At 55.8% G+C, this 16,714-nt stretch overlaps 1 protein-coding gene across 9 annotated transcripts in view; it reads right to left on the bottom strand.

Annotated features, from left to right (window-relative positions):
* Positions 1–1,598: 1,598 nt before the first annotated feature.
* Positions 1,599–16,714, bottom strand: part of DGKZ (diacylglycerol kinase zeta) — a 52,489-nt gene continuing 37,373 nt past the window's right edge. For 5 of the 9 annotated variants that reach the window (XM_065064675.1, XM_065064678.1, XM_065064674.1 and 2 more), the window contains 14 exons: positions 16,531–16,642; positions 16,027–16,226; positions 15,624–15,724; positions 15,420–15,499; positions 14,243–14,287; positions 13,884–13,953; positions 9,946–9,986; positions 9,167–9,357; positions 8,686–8,717; positions 7,868–7,911; positions 7,365–7,485; positions 6,781–6,817; positions 6,389–6,488; positions 1,599–4,029 (listed from right to left, as the gene is read on the bottom strand). In XM_065064675.1, the coding sequence (XP_064920747.1) occupies positions 3,913–4,029; positions 6,389–6,488; positions 6,781–6,817; positions 7,365–7,485; positions 7,868–7,911; positions 8,686–8,717; positions 9,167–9,357; positions 9,946–9,986; positions 13,884–13,953; positions 14,243–14,287; positions 15,420–15,499; positions 15,624–15,724; positions 16,027–16,226; positions 16,531–16,642 (1,291 nt within the window). In that variant the 3' untranslated portion in view covers positions 1,599–3,912. The remainder of the gene's footprint in view (positions 4,030–6,388; positions 6,489–6,780; positions 6,818–7,364; positions 7,486–7,867; positions 7,912–8,685; positions 8,718–9,166; positions 9,358–9,945; positions 9,987–13,883; positions 13,954–14,242; positions 14,288–15,419; positions 15,500–15,623; positions 15,725–16,026; positions 16,227–16,530; positions 16,643–16,714) is intronic. The other 4 variants (XM_065064676.1, XM_065064680.1, XM_065064671.1 and 1 more) reach the window with 2 other exon arrangements.

Below are 16,714 nucleotides of genomic sequence, written 5' to 3'. Positions count from 1 at the left end.
GGAATCCGAGTTTAAGCTGCCCATCATCAGCTCCCTCACCAGCACGCCATCAGCTGGAGCAATCATAGAATTATAGAATCATAGAATGCTATGGATTAGAAGGGACCTCGAAAGATCCTCTAGTCCAATCCCCCTGCCGGAGCAGGAACACCTAGATGAGGTTACACAGGAAGGTGTCCAGGCGGGTTTTGAATGTCTACAGAGTAGGAGACTCCACAACCTCCCTGGGCAGCCTGTTCCAGTGCTCTGTTACCCTTACTGAGAAGAAGTTTCTTCTCAAGTTTAAGTGGAACCTCCTATGTTCCAGTTTAAACCCATTACGCCTTGTCCTACCATTGTTTGTCACCAAGAAGAGCCTGGCTCCATCCTCATGACGCTCACCCTTTGTATATTTATAAACATTAATAAGGTGACCTCTCAGTCTCCTCCAAGCTAAAGAGACCCAGCTCCCTCAGCCTTTCCTCATAAGGGAGATGCTCCACTCCCTTAGTCATCTTTGTTGCCCTGCGCTGGACTCTCTCAAGCAGTTCTCTGTCCTTCCCGAACTGAGGGGCCCAGAACTGGACACAATATTCCAGGTGTGATCTCACCAGGGCAGAGTAGATGGGGAGGAGAACTTCTCTTGACCTACTAACCACCCCCCTTCTAATACACTCCAGGATGCCATTGGCCTTCTTGGCCACAAAGGCACAGTGCTGGCTCACGGTCATCCTGCTGTACACCAGGATCCCCAGGTCCCTCTTCCCTACACTGCTCTCTAACGGATCATTCCCCAACTTATACTGGAACTTGGGGTTGTTCCTGCCCAGATGCAAGACTCTACATTATCTCCTTTTTGCAAAGCAAACTCTGCAGGGGAGGTGGCATTGGCCATGGTCATCCTTACAAGTCCAGGGCTGGAAGCAGAAGTGTCCCTAATCCCCTGCTTTTGTAATCGGAGAGCAGTCCTTCCAACAGATGGAGACAATCCCAGCCCTTGATGCTGCAGCCCCAGTGCTCAGCACTGGAAGCAGCACTGGAAGCAACGCTCCCCTCTGGAGCTGGGAATGAACAAGAAAAGCCCCTGAGCAGGCTCATCCCACACAGAGCAGCGTGGCTGGGGACAGCTCACCACAAGAAGGGCCGACAGACGTGTTTTGAAATCTGGAGGCTGGATGCTGCTGTCATACCCATTGAAAGCCGTGTGGCTGCGAAGCACATGGCAAGACTGACACGCTGGAGTTGCCGCCTCCTGCCCCAGAGGGGAACAAGAACAGGATGGGAGTTGCAAGAACAGGCTGCCCGCTCCTGGTACACACTTCTGAGCTCTTTTGGATCCCTTGGGACAGCAGTGCGGTTTCTCCCTGGTTCCATGTTACACCAAATATTGATGTATGCCACAGAGTCAGGAAGAAGGTCCCTCAGGACAAAGTCACTGTATCCAGCAGCTGTCCCAGAGGGATGCTGTACAGGGAAGTGGGCAAGGACCTGGCCCAGCAGAGAACTCCCCAGAGCATCTCCAAGTTAGGACAGGGTCAGAAGCCTTGGGGTACAACCTTGAGGGGTGGCACTTGTGCAGTGCCCACCATATTCTCATGAATGCAGCTGGAGACAGGAACTAAAACATCCATCTCTTTATTTCAATGGCAAGAAACAACAACATCCAAACGGTCCAAGTCAAAAAGCAATGGGAACACAGGCTCATGCCAGGCCCTCGGCCTGCTGGAGCCAACACCCTCACAGAGTTACAAAAATACAGTCCTACGACAGCGTCTAGGAAACACAGACTCAGGTATTGCACAGAACCCCTGCCCTCCATGGGCAGGGCGACCAACTTCCCCTCCGCCGAAATACAAGCCGGGCTTGGAGTTGCACAGCAACTCAGCTCACGCGTGCACAGAGGGACCAGGCGGGGAGAGGGACAGTGTGTCTCTCAACTACCTGTACAAAAACTACATGGGAAGATAAAAATGGGGAAGAAAGGGGGAAGCTGGGGCTGTAAATGCCTCCAGGCCAGGCTAGACGTCCTAGCTGGGGGGCAGTGGTTTGCACCTTTGAGAAGATGACAGTGCCTTTTTTGTTGGTGGCCAGTGAGCAGTGCCAATGGGAACTCCAGGCACTGCTGGAGCACCCCAGCTCTGAATGTGCCAGGATGCTATTGTTATTGATGACTAATACTGCCACTGGGTCCTGGCATTCTGCATTGCCCTGTGCCTCTGCTCCCCACCACAGCATCCTTCATCCCAGGAAACTCTACCCCCTGGTCAAAAAGCCTGAAGAGTATTCTGGTTCCCTGAGTCATCCTCATATCCATTTTTTGGTATTGGTATTAAGAGAGATCCAAACAGTGCCACCCAGCACTACCCAACGGGCACAGCTGGGTGTGATGCCAGGTTGGACCGTACAGATCCCACACGGCAGCAGCATCCTCTCCTGGGGCCCAAGCTGTGAGCAGCAACCTGCTTCGCAACCGCTGCCTACTCAAAGGTGCTGAGCAGGTCTGCAAGGCCCAGAGCCTCCTCCTCTGCTGGCACCTCCTGGTCCCAGAGACTGTCAGTGCTGCAAAACAGTTGCTGAAGGGCTGGCTTGACGTGTCTGTGGATGCTCAGCACCCACAGAATCCATGGGAGATGAGTCATGGTCTCGTGCCCCCTGGCAGGTGGTAGGTGAAATGCCATGTCATTGCAGGCGTGACTTGGGGCTGGGAGCCCTGATGCTTCCTATGGATCCAAATCCCTCTTTCTGCTAAAATTGGAGAGAGTGAACTGGTGGCCTACCCAGGGAAGTTGTGTCTGCGATGGGTGAGCTCCCAGGTTTTTTCTGCAAAGCCCTCCATCCCATCTGGGGGATGGCAGGAGCTGGACTCAGAGGATGCATGTTGACAGGTTGGGGGGCATGAGGGGAATCCCTGAGAGCAGCACTGACCCCAGCACTGCCCTTCCAGCCCAGTGCAACATCTAGCACCGGGGGGGCAGAGCTGAAGCAGGGAGGGAAGCCAGATCCAAGTCAGCATTTGGAAAACATACGACAGGCTCCAGTACAGCGCCTGCCCAGGCCAAGCACAGCTCTCCACCATGGCTACGTGCTGCAGCAGGCTGACGAAGACATGCCCAGGTGTGCAGGCTCCCCTACCCAGTTCTGGCCCTGCAGAGGGAAGGGTGGTGGGAGGGCTCGGTGGCCTTCCTTCATGCCATCCCTGACTGGCTGAGTGCTAAAAGCAACTGGGAGGGCAGCAGCTGCCCCGCTTCCAGCTGCGCCAGTCCCATGTTCTGAGAGAAGGCTGGGTGTGCCAGGGACTGCACTGGAGTTCCCACTGCAGAAAGCCCTGGCAGGGCAAGAGAGAGACCTGGGGCAGCCGTAAACCAACAGGAGGGAGGAGGAGGCAGGGGCAGTAAGTCCTAGTGCTTCCCTTGGGACAAAGTCTGAGTCTTATGGCCTCTGCTGTCTGCCTGCACAACCTGTGCCTCCCGTGGCTGTGCCAGACAGCAGAGGAGGAACAGGACACAAACCTAGCCAGGCATCTAAAAGAGGGTCACTGCTAGCAGGGAGAGGTGGCGAGCAACAATATCCCACAAGGATCATAGTTAGGAGCCTGCAGAGGGGGTACTGGCATCACTCCAGTGCACACAGGTGACCGGGGGCTTCAGCCTGGTCTGCCCCAATGGAGCTGAAGGATGGAGCCCATCCAGGGCAGGGAACATGGTAGATGAGGGGCAAAAGGGGGAACACACAAAGAGACAGGCTTTAAGTCCTAAATATCCACTGTCCGCATAAACAGAGATGTAGACCAGCCTGAGGCAGAGCTCTGCTGTCTCCATCTCCTCCGGGGACCAGGCTGACATCAAGGGAGGGCTGGGCCAGACTCACAGCTCTGCCCGTTGCCATCATTCTCTTCTCCTGCCTGAGCTGGCTTGGCCTAAGGCACGCCGAGCACTACACAGCTGTCTCTTGGTCCTCCCGCTGGATCATCTGGTAGTGCTGTCGGTTCTCGAGGTAGGCAGCTAAGTCGGGGTCATTGGCTTTCTCAGCACGGTGCTTGGGGGTGTCTCCCTGCACAGAGGAGGCAAAAGATGTCAGAGCGCCGAGCTCGGCCTGAATGCTGCCTTGGCACCCAAAGGTGCCCCCGTTCCCCCACCAAAAGGGTGGCTGCAGCTGGGTCCAGCAGAGCCTGCAGCCAAGCCCCAAAGCAGGCAGTAGCCAAATGCCTAGGTGCTGGCCACAGAGCAAAAGCATGCTCCTGAGGAGCCCAGTTTTGCTGCGGGGCTGGAACCTGTCCCCTGAAGTGCCGTTGGTCCAGGACAGAGACCATCCCTGACCATCACCAGCTGTCAGGGAAGAGACAAAGGTTGGTCCCTGTGACCTGCTCTTCCCCAGTGCTGCAGAGGCAGGCAAGAGAGGGTGAGGAATGTCTGGGGAATGCCCGGGAATACCAACCCCCCTTCCCTCTCAGCAGCCTGGCTAGTGCTCCTGCTCCCGGAGGAGGATCACATTTCACCAGCTTATTGCAGCCATCTGGACTGTGTCCACTAATGAACTCCCGCACTCCATAAAAAGCAAATCTGTTAACAGCTCCCAGCTCCATCTCCTCGCTCTGTTCCCCCCTCCTCCCTGCTCCTCGGTTCTCTTTGCCAAGCGCCCAGGCTCTGCCATGCTGCTGAGAAAGACTGCAGAAACCTGGCGCTCTGCAGCTGCCATTGAAAACCAGCCCCAGAGGGATGCCTGGCCTGCCCAGCTGGTCCCCTAGTGCACAGCGGGACATGGGCGGCTGTGGCAGGGTGCCGGGGCCTCCAGGGTGACCCACAGCCATATTTCTTCAGCAGGAACAATGGTCAGACATGCAGAGCCTCTGCCAGGCCTCGATGTGACTGTGGACAAAAGCCCACCCCTGCACGGGTGTGGAGAGGTGCAACGCCCCCAAGAAACCCCCTTTCGCACACGCAGCCCAAGACTGGGCATGCCCCACCGTCCCGCATGCATCCCCGTGCATGCACACAGGCAGAGGGATTGAGACCACTCTTGGTGCCGTCTTTCTGTCGGGGCCTCCTCTCCAGAGCCCCTCAGTGCAAGGGCTCATTTAAACACAGGGGGGGAAAACAACAGGAGGAATTGAGTTTCTTTCCCGTCCCCCTGCGGAAGCCTCGCTGCAAGGCTGCTTGCCCAGAGCCTGAAACCGGAGCTGCCAGGGCCCCCTGCCCGGCCATGCCTCGGCACGCCAGCCGATAAGGCTCAGCCTCCCTCACCACTGCGTGGTGTGGGACCAGCCCGCTCTGAACTCGTGATACAGGTCTGACAGCAGGCTGGATCCTGCCCATGCAGGCCAGCTGTGACCTGGAGCCCAGGTGAGGTCAGTGTAGTGGCACAGAGGTGTCCCCAGGCAGTTACAAACCCAGACGTGTTTGCACAGGGACATGCAAGCCTGGCTCCCCAGAACAGCCATCATGCCTGAGCAGGGCTCCCTTTTGTGCTGGCAGGCTGGGGGCTGCTCCTCTACTTCAGGCAGATGAGGGGTTGGGGGCAGAGAGGGGCTGTGCCCCCTTGCCTCTGGCAGCTGAGTCTCCAGCCAGGCCAGCCCCGCCCTGGGCGCTGTGCGAGGCCCAAGCCTTGGCCAGGACCATGGAGGAGTGATGGTTTTTGGAGATGACCTGTACAGCACCTCCCTGGTAGCTGGTTAGGGGACTGTGTGTTGTCTAAGGTGGACCCCAAACTCCACTGGCCCCAGCAAGCTTGCACCACCCATCTGGGCTCCCACCCTCTCTTTCAAACTCAGAGATCGCACCTTCTTGGCTTGTTACTACATCTGCTCTGTTACAGCCCATTGCTATGACCCTCCACCAAATGGTGTGACCGTGTCCCCTCTGCCACCCCCCAGCCCCGGGAACCTTCTGCACTGAAACACGGCCTTAAGCTCCCTTCCTGTGACTCCTCTGCCAGGGCTGGCACAAGTCCCTGGCACCAAGGCATATGTCAATTAATTCAGCATGCGAAGAAAAGGGCTGCCACTGCCCGCTCCCACTCCCCATGGGCTGGCTTCACCAGCTGAGAGGAGCTCCCAGTGCCTCCATCACGGCCGTCTGCGGGGGAGAGCGGGGGGAGCCCTGCAGCTGGGAGGGAGCTCGTAGCGAGACTGTCCTTGCTCTGACCCCAAAGGGTGGGAAGAAGGAGACGGGGATGAGACATTCCAGCCCCTTGCTTCTAATTTAATAAAACAACAGTGAGAGAAGTGCAGGGAGGAGAGGCATTTAACCCCTTGGCAGCTGGGTTCTATTGGGTGAGCGGGTGCTTCCTGTCAGCTCCTCTCCAGCTGGCAAAGACCTCAGCCAAAGCACTCTTGCTCTGCTGTCCTGCTGCCCCACTCCTGCCAGCACACTGGTTCCCCCGAAAGCCCCGCTGCCAGGCTCCCCACCATCACCTGCAGGTCTGTCTTCATAAGCGAAGCCCCGGCCTCCACGATGTAGTGGCAGATAGTGCGCTGGCGTAAGGCTGCAGCCTGGTGCAAGCTGGTTTCGCCGCTGGGGAGGAGAAAGCGGGAAATGTGAGATGTCCCCCCTGAATAGGGACAAGCAGCACATGCGGGTGGCAGCAAGGGACAGCAATTCAGTTGCAGCAGGAGCTCGCGGTGGGTCGCATGTTTGTTCAGGCAGCCCTGGCAGAGGAGGGCGTGCTGCTTGGGGACGGTCAGTCCAGCGTGAACTGGGAACCGTGGCTGGTAATTCGAACGAGGCCAGCTGCTAAGTGGCCAGACAACTGGTCACCTCACAGAGGGTCTGGCCAATAGGTAATGCAAGTCAGTCAGCAACTTACTTCTCCTCCTCGGTGGCATCAAGGATTTCTGAAGGGGCTGTGGAGAGAAAGTGCAGGGCAAGTGAGACCCAGCTGCAAGGCAGAGACAGACCCACCTACTCCCCAGTCACACTCCGCATCTTTCCATAGCGGTTGTTGTTTCTTTCCATGCTGCCTACAAAGGTCCTGGCTCCAAAGCACTCAGGCCAGCAACAGCATCTGAGCCCAGCTGAGATCAGAGAAGAATTGTTGTGGACTCATTACAGAGAAATATCTAAATGAAAATAAAGCAGCCTGTACTTCAGTGGGAGCTGCCAGAAACAATAGGTCAGCTGGCCTGAAGGCAGAAGCAGGACACTGAGAAATGTTTCCCAGAGATATGCTGGTCCCTGCAAGGATGGGACCACACCATGTAACAGCCATAGGGACACCCCAATGCTGGCAAACAGATTCCAGGGAAAGCCCATACACCAGAAGGAGTATGTATTAATAGCAAATGCAGAGGGAAGGGATCTAAGCCCAGGAACACACCCTCCGAGCACAGGGCTGGCCTTTTTCAGCTGCCGGGCTCCTTTGCTAAGGGTGGCCCTCTGGCCTCAGCTCACCATTTTCAATGATGTATTTGACGATGTCCTTGCTCCCTGATTTGACAGCATGGTGGAGGACGGTCTGGCCTGAGGAGTCTCGCACCATCAGGTCTCTTCCAGCCCGGTGCAGCTCTTGGAACTACAGAATTGCCAGATTGCTCAGGATGAGTTGCCTTTCACAGCTCCAAGCCCCAAACCTCATCATCCTGTCCCAGGGTGCCCAGCTGGTTGTGTGGATATTTGGGGCCTTGTGAGGAGCTTTATCCAGCTCAGCCACATCCCCAAGTCCCTTCCCTCCATGTCTCCCAGGGGAGGAATAGGTCTTCTTGCCAGGAGCCTGTCTGTTTTCAAGCCACTGCTCCTGGAGGAAGGCCCTCAACAGGAGCTGCTCCAGGGCAATTGTGGTGTGCAGCTAGCAAGGCTTCCCATAGCCCAGGGGACATGCCAGCCGAGCGGGCTGTGGGGCCAGCACCCAGAGACAGCCCTGGCTGCACATCACAGCAGGCAGCAGGAGCACCCACCTTGCAGAAGTTGCCGCTCTTGGCAGCTTCTATCAGAGGGTCATCTGCAAAGAAGGAAAATGGGTTTGGGGTCAGAAAAGCCTAGCTGCAATGTCATTTATTTAACCCTGGAGCCAAGGATTGGGCACTGGCAGCTCAGCAGTCAGCTGGAGCTCCTCCAGGTGCTAACCCTTTGGTTAGTCTGGCTTTACATGACTCACCTTCAGGCATGTATGGGACAAGCCAGGGGAAAGAAGGAGACCCTATGTAGCTGGGGGCACAGCCAGACCTCAGCCCAAAGGAGGTGCATGTGCAGGGGCAGCCATCTCTGCCCCTGGGCAGGATGACTTGTAATGGAAGCAAGGAGCAGATCTGGGTATCAGCCAGTGGCCGAGACATCTCTCACCCATGACTCACTCACACTTCCAGGCACTGGGTTCCACTCAAGCTCCAGTGAACTCTTTCCATTTGCTCAGCTCAGCGAGGCCCCTGACCTTGTGCTCTCACCTCTCAGGCTCCCACCATTGCCTGGCAGAGACAGGCCCTCAGCCTAGCCCACATCACTGGCTCTGCAGGTGGGGGATTAACCCCTCGGCCATGCCAGTTCCCACACGGTCAGTCGGGAAGGCGCCTGGCTGGGCTGCTCCACAAATCACTGTCAGGTCTCTCCTCCCCAGCTGTGGGCTCACTCGCCTGCCGGGCTCTGTGCTCCTGCCTAGCACATGGACAGCAGAGCTCCTGTTTGCATGCCAGGGAAAGGACAGGCCAAAAAAAACGTGCCAGGGACCAAACCAGTGCAGCCTGAGAGGAGGTGCGACAGGCGGTGGGACAGGACTCACCTTTGTGCGAGAGGCAGTGTGCAGGCTCAGCACTGGAAGAGAAGAAGAAAAGGCATAACTAGCCCTGCCTCTCCTGGCAGATCATCCAAAAGGGCATGTTGCAGCTGGAGGGACAGCTGTGGACAAGACTGCCCATGGCACATCTCCCGCAGGTAGGAGAAGAGGCAGGCCAAGGGACGTCATTGCTCTTTGGCCACATCATCTGCTTCTTCCCAATGTGGGTTCTTCCCTATCTCCACTCCATTTCTACTGCTTGACCCCACAGCTGAGCCACCTGGTGTTGCCCCACCACCTCCAGCGGCACTGGCTGCGGAGCAGGGAGAACAAGACATCGTCTCACCCCTTGTTCTAACTCTGCACTGAATTCCCCCTTGCTTCCAGGGAGCCTCCCTGTAATCTGGCCCAGGGATCAATGCTATGAAGCCAACCCTGGCTCACTGCCCATCTTTCCTGAGGTGTAGCACCCCCATTCCAGACTCACCTTGGGGCAGGAGAGGAGGGCGAAGTAGAGGAAGAGGAGGGGAATGCAAATAGGTGTCCTGTGGGTGTGGCAGACGAATCAACAAGGTCAGGCATAGCAGGAGAGGTGCCAACGGTCTGGGTGATCACCAGCTCTGGGTCCAGCACATAGAGCTCATCCTGAGATATTTCTGTCACATAGTTGAGGTGCTCCTGAAAGGCACAAGTCAGCCTCCTCAGAAGCAAGACCTGCTTCTGTACAGCTCCATCTCCCATCCCCTCACATCCCAGGCCTTGTAGCCTACCCACTCACTCAGCAGAATTATGGTGGCTCAGAGAGTCCTAGGACCTGTGCCCGGGAAGCCTCTGTGTCTCCTCCCAACTTAGGAGCTGAGCCATACATCTCCATCTCATCTCCATGTCCCCCTATCGAGATCACTGGGGAAAGTATTTATTGCTGCGTAAGACAATCTCAGTTGCTGGGTGCCCTGGCCAGACTTGCTATGTTGCTATTCCTTAACCCCTCTACTGCAGGGTCCTGCAGGCAGCTTCTGATCCAAGTCTCTGTGCTCCCACCTACACTACCTCCCTTTTCCATAGGAATCTGGAGGTGCAGGGGCTGGTCCTCAGCCAGGCCCACCATGCCACCCCTCCGCTGATGCCCCAGGGCAGGGCACTGATGTGAGACATGGGTGTCCCCAAGGCTGAGCCTGCCTGTTGGTCCATGTGAACGCAGGACACCTAAGTTCCTTCCCAGTAGATGTTGAGGAGGACAATGGCGGAGGACGAGGCTGCACTCACCTGCGCACGGTCTATCCTGTAGAATCGATCAGCTGTGGTTGCTGTAAGACAGGGACAGAGTGAGACAGAATGATTCTTGGCATGGTATGAGGGAGACAGCCCCTCTCTGCCACCAAGTGCTAGCAAACTAACCAGCCGCTTTGTGGCCTGCATGGAGGTCACAGCAAAGCAAACAGCAACCCCTCACCAGGAGCAGCCCAGCTTCCCTTTGGGACCCTGCTGTTCTCTTTACCCAAGAAGCAGCCCTTGGGCTGACAGACCAACATGGCCCTCTGCATTTGCTTGCTATCTGTTCCTTAATGACTCCTGGCAGGGAGCCATAGGGAAGGCAAGAACACACCTAGCTGATGCTCTGGCCCTTCTGGGGGCTTCCAGGTACTCCAGCATTAGCCCGAGCAGATGAACTCAGGACTGTGCTGTGTACATCGCAACATTCAGTTGCACCATGTGAGGAACTACTCCAATTTAACATGGTGCATCTTGTTGCAGAGTTCCAAGAAATGGGAGCACTTAGTGGGACTGTGAGAAGAGGGAGCTGAGCCTCCCACTGACTTGACTGAATAACGTGCCACAGACCACCACAAGGTGATGTCAGAGATTGTGACTGCCAGGTACAATGGAGCACACCACCACCAGTTGTAGGTCCAAGTCCCTGTCTCCTAGAACAGCAGGACAGCTTCAAACCAGCCTCCAGCCTGTTGCTGGCAGCACCCTGTACGAGTGCATCCCTCTGCTCATCCTTCTTCCTTAGGTAGATCCCACATCAGGAGAGGAACTCCTTCAACACCAACGGAGCAAGTGGCTGTGCTGGAGCCAGACCCATTCAGCTCATCAGGGGAGAGCAGGACAAGCAAGAGCACAGTGCCAGGACAACTGGGTCCCCACACATAAGATGGCACTTCCTCCATGTCTCAGCAGGCTGCTGGTGCATGCCCAGGCGAGGTTGCTGCGGTGGGACCCCTGGGGACCTGGGGAATTCTCTCCACAAACACAGTGGGGACAGAGCAGAGTGAAAGAACCTCATGTATACTGTCCTGGCTGGAGATTTACAGACAGTGAGCTGCTGCTGAAGGCCTGTAATTCAGCTGCTTGAATGAACCTACGCTGTCTTCAATGAGGCTCTGGCCTCTTTCCTGACACATTTTCCTGAGCCCAGAACCTGCTGCTGGGAGACCAGCAGGATGAGAGAAAGTGGTCCTGGTGTGGCAGATCTGGGAGCAGCAGTGCCAGCAGACCCACAAGCAGGGCTAGGACCCCAAAGGGAGAAGCTGCATTCTCTCTGCCCAGCACAAGGTTTCCCAGGCCCCACTCTGCAACCCACAGCTGTGCCCTATGCCCTGCTGCTGGGGAGGCAGGGAGACAAAGTGCCACCAGCAGACATTTCACAGAATCACAGAATGTTAGGGATTGGAAGGGACCTCGAAAGATCACCTAGTCCAATCCCCCTGCCGGAGCAGGAACACCTAGATGAGGTTACACAGAAATGTGTCCAGGTGGGTTTTGAATGTCTCTCTGGCTTACTTCCTTCAGCCAGTTCTCAGTCCACCTCACTACCCGATCGTCCAGACCACACTCCCTCAGTTTAGCTGTGAGGATGCTGTGGGAGACTGTGTCAAATGCTTTACTGAAATCAAGGTAGACCACATCCACTGCTCTGCCATCATCTATCCACCTCATTATGTCCCCATGAAAGGCTATGAGGTTGGTCAACCACAACTTCCCCTATCCTTCATACGCCTTGAGATGGCACCAAGGACAAGTTGTTCCATCACCTTTCCAGGGATGGAGGTGAGTCTGACCGGTCTATAGTTACCTAGGTCCTCCTTCTTGCCCTTTTTGAAGACCGGAGTGACATTTGCTTTCCTCCAGTCCTCAGGCACCTCTCCCATTTCCCAAGACTTGGCAAAGATGATGGAAAGTGGTCCAGCAATGACCTCAGCCAGCTCCCTCAGCACCCGCAGGTGCATCCCATCTGGACCCATGGATTTATGGATGTCCAGGTTGCTTAATTGCTCCCTAACCCAGTCCTCATCAACTAAGGCAGACTCCTCCATTGTCCTGACTTCCTCTGGGGCCTCAGCAGTACAGGGCTCCTCAGGACAGTCTCCGGCAGAGTAGACAGAGACAAAGGCGGCATTCAGTAACTCTGCCGTCTCTGTATCTTCTGTCACCAGGGCACCCACCTTGTTCATCAGTGGGCCTACACAGCCTCTGGTGTTAGTTTTATCTGCCATGTATTTGAAGAAGTTCTTTCTGTTGTCTTTGACCCCTCTCCCCGGGTTTAATTCTAAGGAGGCCTTAGCTTTCCTAGTTGCCTCCCTACATCCTCTGACAACAGCCTTCTATTCTTCCCAAGTGGCCAGCCCCTCCTTCCATGATCTGTAAACTCTCCTTTTCCACTTGAGCTTGCACAGCAGTTCCCTGTTTAACCACACAGGTCTCCTGGCTCCCTTCTTCGACTTCCTACATGTCGGGATGATTTGATCTTGAGCCTGGTAGAAGCAGTCCCTGAAGGCTAATTGACTATCTTGAGCCCCTTTACCTTCAGGCAGCCTTGCCCATGGGATTTCCCCTACCAATTGTTTGAAAAGGCCAAAGTTTGCCCTACTGAAGTCCAGGGTTGCGATTCTGCTTGGTATTCTGTTCCTGCCACATGAGATCCTGAACTTGATCATTTCATGGTCGCTACAACCAAGGCAGCCCTCAACCTTTACCACTTCAACCAGACCCTCCTTGTTAGTGAGGGTGAGGTCCAGCAGTGCTCCTCACCTAGTCGGCTCCTTCACCATTTGCATCAGGAAGTTATCATCAGTGCACTGGAGGAACCTCCTGGTCTGTGGCTGGCTGGCTGAGCAGTCCTTCCAGCAAACATCAGGGCAGTTAAAATCCCCCACAACAACCATAACTGTGAGGCTGCTCTCAGCTGTCTGTAGAAGGCTTCATCAACTTCCTCACCCTGATCTGGTGGCCTATAATAGATACTCACAACAGTATCACCCCTGCCAGCCTGCCCCTTAATTCTCACCCACAGACTCTCAAATAGCTCCTCATCCGTGCCTGGACAGTACTCAATACATTGTAGTTGCTCTCTCATGTAAAGAGCAACTCCACCACCATGCCTGGTTGGCTTGTCTTTCCTGAGGAGGACATAGCCACCCATGACCACATTCCAGTCATGTGGGCTGTCCCACCATGTCTCTGTAATTGCCACCAGACCATAATCTCCTGACTGAACACAGGTTTCTAACTCCTCCTGCTTATTCCCCATGCCGTGTGCACTGGTGTACAGGCGTTTCAGGGAACAAGCTGAGCACACTGATTTCACCCTAGGGGGATGGGAGGCCTCCTGGTCTTTATCAATTCTAGAGTGCTGCCCCACTGGTGCAAGCCCACCTACAACCCCATCCCCCTTCAAATCTAGTTTAAAGCTCTCCAAATAAGCCCTGCTCCTTTGGGTCTCTCAGCCAACTTCCAGGTATAGAGGGGGGAGCTCTGGAGCCGCTTGGCCAGTGAAGGCAAAGGGAGAGGAGAAAGTTATTTTCAGGCAGCAGAGAAGCAACTGGAGCCCAGCAGGGACCCTCTCCCATAGCACTGGGATGCTTATGGTGAGCTTGGCTCCCAGCATGCTGGAGCAGGAGGGCCCCCTGCCTGCATGACACAGGAGAGCAACCCCAGCAATCCTGCAGTGACAGGACATGTGCCACCAAGCTGCTTTCAGCTCTGGGGACAGAAGACCAGCAGATACCCCTTACTCCACTTGTGGTCAGCAGCCAGAGACACAGCCTGGGGTGGAAAACTGCTGCACTTGGTTGTGAAGACCCCAATATCCATGAGTCCCAATCCCCATGTGGCTCTTAGAGGCTTGTCACTGAAGGTCTGTCCCCTCACTCCCCCAAATTCAGACACAGTCAGCACTCCCAGGGGAAGATGATACTCACAGTCAAGGAAGCACCACTTGGGCGACAGCTTCTGGGATGACAGTGTCTTTGGTTTGGCTCCATCTCCCTCCTGCATTAAAAAACAGAGGATAAAGTCACGTCTCTTGTCCTTCCCATCTCTCCCCAGAACATCTCTCTTGCTTCGAAAGGTCCCTGCAGACACGGAAGACCACAGCTGTCTGGATGGCAAGGGGAACTTGAACAGAGGCACAGCACACAGAGATGGGAACCAGCACAGGACAGACTGCTGGCGACACACACCAGCTCACTGGAAAGAGAGGTGCCACAAGATGAGCCCACAAGACCAACACAGTGGACATGACAGGTGGGCCCGGGGGACAGAGCGAGGCCATACACACCTGAAGGAGCAGGCGCTCTAAAGCAGAGGGCTGTGGAGGGAAATCCTGCAGAAAGGCAAGGTGTGCCATTACAGCCTTTGTCTGAATGGCCCCCCAGCCCCTCTTGTCCCATTGAGGTTTGCTTAATGTGCTGCCACAGCTGGCTTTACACACTGCCTGGCCAAGGTCCCTGGTCTCTGCCCTGCTCTGAAGCCAGAGCTCAGTGTTTCCCCATGGAGAGAGAAGGGGTAAACCACAAGGTGACTGTGGAACACCAGCCTTGATGTACAGCTTTAGAGGTGAAGGAGGTTGCAGAGGCATCAGTCTACCAGGCTGACACCATAGGAAAGCATTACCCTCTAAGCCCTGGAGCTACTAGTCTGTCTGCATGTCCCACCAGTGCCTGGGAACAAGGCGAGCAGGGGACAGGCAGCAGAGCAGGCAGAGCAAGCAGCAGAAGCCAGTGTGCCCACCTGGGCAAGCTGCTCTGCAACTCAGCCCTTCAGGACACTACACACAGTCTGGATGGGATTTCCTCAGGCACAAGAGCCAGTTAACTGGGGACTAAGCAAGGTCCCTGCAATCTTCTGTGAGAAAATCAGACCAAGCAGTGTGGCACCAGGAGGCAGGCTGTGGGCTGAGAAGGCACTGCTCACCAGGAGCAAGGGTTACACAGCCCATGTCTGGTCATGGACACGCACTAGCATGCTGGCAGGAGCACAAAGTTTAGTACTTGCAAATGAAAAGACCTGGAGGGGGAACAAGCCTAATCTAGACACCTGGGGGCAGTGAGAGCTGTGCCAGGTAACACAGAACCTGCAGAGGGTTGAAGGAACACAGCACAGCAAACAAAGGGACAGAGGAAAGGCCTCCCCAAACACCCGGGTGGTGAAAGGTCCTATAGGATGTGTGCTAGGTTCTTTCACTGCCCCCTTATTTTTCTGGGCCCCCGGCACTCTGCCCGGAGAACAAGGTCAGAAGAGCAGTGCTGAGAAAGAAGTTGTCAAAGAGTAGGCAGCAACAGGCCATGCAGCTTGGGATCCTGCCTCCACAACATGGTGAAGGCAAACTGGGACCTGCTACAAGAAGCGGGAGTGCGTATGTTGGTGTGTGCAGGTCAAGGCGGCTCAGAAATCCCCTCCCTGAGCCCCTTCATCCTTGGCATCCAGCCATGACCGCTTCCCACGCAAAGCCTCACCTCCTGCAGCCTCTCAATTTGGGTCCGGCACAACTCCAGGTCGCTGTCTCCTGGAACCACGATGATCCCCAGTGGCACAGCTGCACAACAGGGCACAGACATGACTCAGGGAGCAGCCTGTGTCCCATCCCCAACACCTAGCACAGCTTAGCTGAGGGCACTGCCAGACTCGGGGGCTGTGTCTCCCACCCCATAGTCACTCACAGGCTTCCTTGAGCTTCTCCTTGTCATAGTGCAGCACCTCATAGTCATGCATGCTGATTCGGCTCACCCGGATCCGTAGCCGCTCAGGCACTGGCTGCTGGCTGTATGCAGGGGGGATGGAAAGGGGAAGGTATCAGAAAATTACAGCCCACTTTCTCCTTATCCCACTCACCCCTCCAAAACAGCCTATAGCAGAGTCTTGTACACAGACTGGGGTGGGGAGCTTGGCACCAGCCGCTTCTCCAGGATCAGGGTCTGGCCATACATCTGCTACCTGATCCCTTCCCAGGCCCTCCTTGAGAGAGGATCGAAATGCCTCTGGGAGTGATGGATCAGTCCCATCCCTTTCCCTCCATCCCTTCTGCTTTGAAGAGGAGGTGGCAGAGTGATCTGAGGAACCTACTCATTGAGCAGAGGCATGGAGTTGCGCCGCTTGGTCTTCTGCACCATGTTGGCTTGGTTGCGCAGGGAGATGTGGATGCTGGAAGCCGCCAGCTTGCAGGGCTCTCCATCTACCTGCATAGGGATGGCCTTGGCTGTGGTGAGAACCACCTGCCGGCACTGGCACAGCCGCTCCCCATGGCCACCGACCTGCAAGGCAGCCTGTGAAAGGGTCCAGAGTAAGAGCAGAGCATGGACTGAGGAGTGGCTGACTCATTGTCAGCCAGATGTTGCGAGTAAACCAAGTTCTGAGGGTCTCAGGCCTGGTCACTGTGGGAAGGGACCCACAGAGACCAGGGCATGACAGCACTTTGCCTAAACCTCAGAGAGCAAACACTGTCACACAGGCCAGCATCACAGCTCCTCCGGAGGGAAGCTGTGGAGCTGGGAGGCTGGCTGACACCCAGTGAATGGGACCAGTCACTCCCCTGGTTGCTGGCTGCAACCAGCAACAGCATTGACTCACCAGGGACGTCATGGTGAAACCAATAACTTCAATGCAGCCGTCATCGTGACGCTGTGGCTCAAAGTCATGGTGCTCCCCGGGGTTGCCCCAGGGCATGGTGCCTGCACAGTACCTGTGAAGAGATGGTGAGCACTGCAAGGACAGGCACCCCAAACCCAGGTAGGGATCTGTGGCATGGGGTGAG

The sequence above is a fragment of the Columba livia genome, chromosome 5 (assembly GCF_036013475.1).
Source record: "Columba livia isolate bColLiv1 breed racing homer chromosome 5, bColLiv1.pat.W.v2, whole genome shotgun sequence".
NCBI lineage: Eukaryota > Metazoa > Chordata > Aves > Columbiformes > Columbidae > Columba > Columba livia.
Note: the sequence above shows the minus strand (reverse complement) of the source record. Positions and strands in the feature narration are given on the sequence as shown.